The sequence below is a fragment of the Equus przewalskii genome, chromosome 15 (genome assembly GCF_037783145.1).
Source record: "Equus przewalskii isolate Varuska chromosome 15, EquPr2, whole genome shotgun sequence".
NCBI classification, from domain to species: domain Eukaryota; kingdom Metazoa; phylum Chordata; class Mammalia; order Perissodactyla; family Equidae; genus Equus; species Equus przewalskii.
In genome coordinates this window covers 78141929-78148275 of record NC_091845.1, presented here as the reverse complement: position 1 = coordinate 78148275, position 6347 = coordinate 78141929, and the positions used below count along the sequence as shown (strand labels likewise).

The 6347-nt window shown below is 42.2% G+C and overlaps 1 protein-coding gene across 5 annotated transcripts in view; it reads left to right on the top strand.

Moving 5' to 3' along the window:
* Nucleotides 1-5280: 5280 nt before the first annotated feature.
* Nucleotides 5281-6347, top strand: part of ATR (ATR serine/threonine kinase) — a 108901-nt gene continuing 107834 nt past the window's right edge. For 3 of the 5 annotated variants that reach the window (XR_011527196.1, XR_011527195.1, XM_070576256.1), the window contains exon 1: nt 5384-5640. Coding sequence is in view for 2 of the 5 variants with exons in the window: in XM_070576256.1 (XP_070432357.1) it covers nt 5582-5640 (59 nt within the window). In the remaining 3 variants the exon portion in view is untranslated. Of the gene's footprint in view, nt 5641-6347 lie in introns of all 5 variants that reach the window. The other 2 variants (XM_008507753.2, XM_008507767.2) reach the window with 2 other exon arrangements.

Here is a 6347-nt window from a genome sequence, read left to right as displayed (position 1 = left end):
ACACTCAGCTTTAGTGGCCTAGGGTTTCACCGGTTGGGATCCTGGGTGTGGACCTATGCACCACTTGGCAAGCCATGCCGTGGCAGGCGTCCCACGTACAAAGTAGAGGAAGATGGGCATAGATGTTAGCACAGGGCCAGTCTTCCTCAGCAAAAAGAGGAGGATTGGTGGCAGATGTTAGCTCAGGGCTAATCTTGCTCAAAAAAAAAAAAAAAAAGATCAGTAAATGAATGAGAAAATGAACACCAGGAAACTGAAGTACAAAAATCTTAGTAAAAAGTACAGAGCACTTGTAACCTTGGGGTTAACCTTCCTAAGCAAGAGTCAAAACTTGGAAGCCATAAAGTAAAAGAAGGATAGATTTGGTTTAATAAAAACTAAAATTTCTTTATTGACAAGAGTCAAGTGACAGACTAAGAAAAAAACATTCTCAGAGTATAAATCAGAAAAGGTTTAATATTCATAATATATTAAAATGCTGCTATAAATCAATAAAAAGACACAACCAAATTAAAACTGACAAAGTACTGAATAGGTAACTTACAGAAAAAGAAATCCAAATGATTAATAAGACATATGACTAGATGCTAGAATTTGCTGGTAAGTAGAGAAATGCAACCAAATATATATAAGTGCCTTACCCCAAACCAATCAAATCAGAATCTCTGGGAACTCCCAGATACTTTTCAGAAGTTTCCATCCACATAATTTCAATGTGTAGCCAAGGTTAGGAATCACTGCTCTAACAATAAACAGTCACACCGAGACAGAGATTGGACTGGTGGTTACCAGAGGGGAGGTGGGGAGGGAGGAGGGCGAAAGGGGTGATTAAGCACAGGTATGTGGTGATGGATTGTAATTAGTTTTTGGGTGGTGAACATGATGTAATCTACACGGAAATCAAAACATAATGATGTACACCTGAAATTTATATAGTTATAAACCAGTGTTACTGCAATAAAAAATAAATTAAAAAAAAAAGAATCACTGCTCTAAAACAGTACTAACTCGAAGTGTGGTCCGTGGACAAGTAGCGTCAGCAGCAACTAGGAGCTTGTTAAAAAAGCAAATTATTAAGTTCTCTTTCAGATCCATTGAATCAGATTCTCTGGGGCTGGGGCTCAGGAATCTGTTTTCATAAGCCTCCTGACGCATGCTTAAGTTTGAAAACTCGGAAACCTCTCTTCTCGTGCTTTATTTACATTGCAGAGCTACTAGGAGGCTAACAGCAGATGAAACAGATGAAAGTATTTTGAGCAAAGTAAAAATAATGATTGCCAATGCAAATAATTATTACCATTCAAACAAATGTGATATAATCTTGGGGTCATACTTGGGACCTTAGCTATGCAAATGACAATGATTCATTACTGAGCTAGAACTCTCCTGGACACAAGGGAAATTAGTCTGAATCATCTCCAAATACAGTGGAGTCCTAGTATTATAACATAGGCTTAGCAGATGTGAAACTGTCACATGGATAGGAAGACAAATAGCTTTACTTTTAAGTTTCTTAAACTTTATAAGTTCCTCTATGAGAACTAGATGGTTTTTGTAATGGGTTTTTGCAGTGTCTCTACTAAATGGGTCAAGTGCATCAGCACAATTCGGCTGTACAGGATCATTTATTGGGCTTTATTAAGTTTCAGGATGTTGACTTGGGGTTATGTTGCTCTGTTAATTGCAGCTTTATCCAGTGAAAACCAACAGACACACCCCTTTCTACCCATTAATCTGTCTGACAATATTCAATACAGTCAAACTTCTGAAGCAGGGGAATGGCATAATCATATCTGGGTTTTGAAAAGGTTGCTCTGTCTGCTGTGTAGAGCTCCAAACAACATTAGCATCACCTAGGAGCAAATTTTTTAAATTTATTTAAAATTCAAACTATTAAATAATAAATAAATTTTAAAATTGTTAAAAATTATTTAAATGCAAATTATTGAGTGTATGTGTACCAAGGAGGTGTACGCTGAAGTCCATTCAGGTGTAGAAAAAAACCTGTAAAATTGTTTAGATTTTTTTCTCTCATTTCTTTGAGATTTCTATTTTAGTGTATACTATAATGTGAATTATGTGGTATAATCCTGACATAATACATAAATGGAGTAAAAAACATCCAGTGCATCACGATGGAACTAGCAGACCTAGGCAGCCAGGAGTTTCGGCATCTGAGAGCAATGTCCATCTTGGTTTCATATGGGTTGTGCTGCCACCTGATGGTCATTTCCCATCCTAGTTTAATCATCAGTGGGGACAATATTATAAACATGCTGTATGAAACTTCCAGGAAGACATTGGTTGGTGCCCCTTTGTTGACTTGATCTGGGACACTGGGCTTAGGAAATACCAAGGTCCCAAGGACACTGGGACCCACTTCAGCCTCTTTGCTTCCTGCCTCGCTCTCCCTTCACACTCCACTCCACAAAATGATAAAAGGGCAGAGGTGGTGAGAGGAAGATGGGAACGAATCAACAGTTGTATTATGTCCAAACTTACATTATCATGAGTTATATGTATATTAGAATATAGTACTAAACATATGAGGTTAATAAATATGCGCATATTAGGGGGCCTATTTTTAAAATTTCAACAATGTTGTTGAGCAATCAAAAAAAGTTGGGAGACTCAGTGACGGGAATAGAGGGAAATGGAGGGAAAACAAGCTGAAAGGAAGTGTTGCTAACAAGAGAGTGAGTCTTGTAGGCCAAAGGAAGAAAGGGTTCCAAGGAGGCATTAGTCTATGTTGTCAAATGCTGCTGAGGTCAAGAAAGGAAAGGACCGATCAACATCTTTTGGATTTAGCCATATGAAAATCATGGGTGACTGTGGTGAAAGGCGTTTAAGAGGGGGTGGGCAGGGCAGAGAGTATAGTGTTTGTAGGTTAGGACCAAGTGGGAGATGAAGAAATAGAATCAGCCTGTACGAAAGTCTCAACATTTGGTGGAGGAGAGAAATATATGGGTACCCAGAGGGAGGATGTTTGCTTGGAAGGACATCAATTGCTCATTTATTGATATTCTGCTAGAAGTTTGATTTCTCTAAAGATCTACTACCCTCCTTCTATTCAGTCCTGCACCCTCCTGCTAGATTTGAGTGTAGCTTTGATTGTCTCACTCTCTATATAAAATCTTCCAGTGCTTCTCCATTGCTTACTGAGGTCTGTTCGAGCAGCTCAGTCTGACGACTCTAAATGTTCCCTAATACCAGCTAAACTGGACCACTCTCTCTCTCTCTCTCGTTATGTTTTTCGTTCACATGGCTGCTTCCAGTTAGAATATAGTCCTTTATCCAATCTTTGTCTCTTCAAATCCTGCTCATCTTTCACATCTCATCTCAGATGTGGTGCCACATTCTCCTTGAGCCCCTTCCTGATCCACCTCCTTTCCAGCGGAGTAGATATGAGCTCTCCCTGCTCTATTTTTCCAGTGCACCCTGTTTATATTTCTCGTATGGCATTCAACAGATTTTTCTTTGCTTTTAATTTTCTGGGTTCTTAATATATCCTTTCTACATCCACAGACTGTATACTCCTTGAGATAACTTTATCTTCCTCATCTTTGTGTCATTGGAGTACCTAACACAACATCTCGCACAAAAATAACTTTTTGAATTAAATTGTAGTCCCAAAGCCCTATTGTTTCTAACATTTGGGGGTTTACACTGCCTTTTAGAATTACAATGCTATTCAGCTATTGCCTCATATATAACATTGCAATTTTTATAATCTTTCCTCATATGATCTAAAACTAATACCTAACAGTTGTTACTTTTTAGTTGATAAACTGTTTTTCATACATGTTGTCTAATTTAAACTTTAAAAAGTATATTTATTTTTTATACATTTTGGGATATCTGAACCATACAGATAGAAATAGTAATATAGCATCCACTCAAATATAACAAATGTTGAGTGTCACGATTAATTCAGATTCTATTAAAAGAAAACCCTCATAGATATGTTGAAACTTCATCATTTCATTCCCTTCTCTCCCTTTCCAGAGGTACCACTCTCCTGGAGTTGATGTACATCCTTCCCAACCATGTTTTTAAACTTTTCTCGTATATGTGTGTATACATAACTCACACAGTCTTATTTTGTGGTATTAAAATGGTATGTAAGTGATATAATAATATTATGTATCCCTTTGCAATTTGCTTTTTTCACTCAGCATCGTTTTCAGGATTCATCGTTGTTGGCATGTGTTGTAGACTTCATTCATTTTAACTAAGAAATAAATGGCATTCCACTGTATGACTCTACCACCTCTTATTTAATCTTTATCAAAATCTTGTGAGGTAAATCTTATTAATCCCACTTTATACATGAAAAACTGAAGTAGGAGAGATTAAGTAACTTAACCGAGATAATATCGTTTTTAGCAGATAGAATGAGCACTTGTGCAGGGCCTCTAACTCCTAATCCTATGTTCTTTCCACTACAGCATTCAACTATTTAACAAATCTTTACTGAACACCAACTATGTGCCAGGCACGGTTTTAGGTCCTGGGTATCTAAGCAGTGAATAAAATAGACAAGATCCTGCTCTCATGGAGCTTACATTCTAATTGGAGGAGACAGTGAATTAAACAGCATGTAGTCTATCATTTGGTTCTAAGTGCTACGAAGAAAAATAAAGCAGGATGGAGGGGAAAACAGAGTGTGAGTGTAAGTGTGCTGGTCTATATGAGGCTCTCCGGCGACATTTCAGCAAACATCTCAAGAGGGATGATGAGAGATGGATGTTCAAGGTCAAGGCAGAGGGTACAGCAAATGCCAAATCCCTGAGGCAGGTGCGTATGCAGCTGTCATTCCATCTGTAATTTTTTTAGATACTGTTTTAGCATTTATCCTCACGTGCCAAAGAACAAATATAAGCACACTTGCATGGCTTTCCCTGATTAAATACACGCTGTTGACAGGTTAACAGTCACTTTGGATGGCCATCTTTCGAATAAGCAAACTGGGCTGAGCTAGAAAAGGTCTACAGCCAGAATCCATTGATTTACTTTAAAAATTAAAGCATCGGTGGTAGACGCCCGTAACGGGGACAGACACTGACCTGCTGCTGATTTGATGAGACACATATAAACACAATTCAATCCCTCTTTTAAATATTGTAGGTTAGGAGAATCCTCAAGGAAACCGAAAAGAGACTTCAAGTTGAAAAAGCCTACTGAAACAGAAAGGACCGGTAGTAGCCTGCCTCTTGCACCGGCTCGCTCAGAAAGGATGCCAGGAGAGCGGCAGGAAAATGCGGAATCTAGCCCCTCAAACCCAAAGCCTCGGCGAACCCAGCCCGCCTGGCGCGCACCGCTACGCTGCGCCGGAACCCGCCCAGAGAAACTTGACCCGAGCGCGCCCCGCCGGCTTGCCCCGCCCCTTTCGGCCTCCCGGCCTCCCCCGGGTCCTACGCGGAAAAGAAGTAGGTCCTGGAGAGCGGGGCCGGCGGCGGCTTCCGGGAGGAGTTTTGGGCCCCGCCAGCTCCCGTCATGCGCCGCGCCTGCCCACCAGAGTGGCTGTGGAGACGGCAGGAGCCCGCGTCTGCGTCGTGAACGAGTGCCGCGCGGCCTCAGCATGGGCGAGCATGGCCTGGAGCTGGCGTCCATGATCCCCGCCCTGCGGGAGCTGGGCAGGTAGGGCCGGGCCCGGCCGTCCTGGATCCCACGTCCTCCTCCGCCGGCCCGGCCGGCGTCTCACGTGCTCTCCCTCCCCTGCCGCGCGCGTCCGGGCTCCGGTCCCCTCGGCTTCCGCCCTTGGGGAGATGCTCCGCGGCTGACCTGAGCGCCTCCCTCTCAGAGAGGCCGTTAAAACGACGCGGGGCGTCTCCCAAGACCTGCGCTTTACCTCCGCGGCGCCGGGGCGCTCGACCTCTGCCTGGGGCCCCTCTCGGCAGCTGGAGCGAAGGGGCCCTTCGGGTCACCTTCTGGTCACTTTCCTACACTCAGTCGCTTCTCAGAAAACTTCTTCCCTTAGATGAGGGACTTGACCCAGGGACATTCCCCGGTTTCCAGTCTTTAGGATCGCTCGTGGAGGACTTGGGTTTTTAACTTTATGTTTTGACCCAAAACTGCCTTTAGAGGAAAAACCACTGGTTCCGATTTTGTGTAAGGAAGGCAAATTGCTAGAAAAGGCAGTTTTTTTCTACGTAGTGAAACCACAGGCCATTCTGAAGATGGGACCCCTTCCGTATTGATCATCCAGTCCCTGATCCGTTATTTTAGTCAGATGCCAGGGTTCGGCCGCAACGTCCACAAAATAGAAATGTGCATAGAATGTTGCCGAAATTTGAAGATAGTTTAGTGTTGTTTCGCTTTTAAAAGCTTGTCTTCTGTAAATCCAG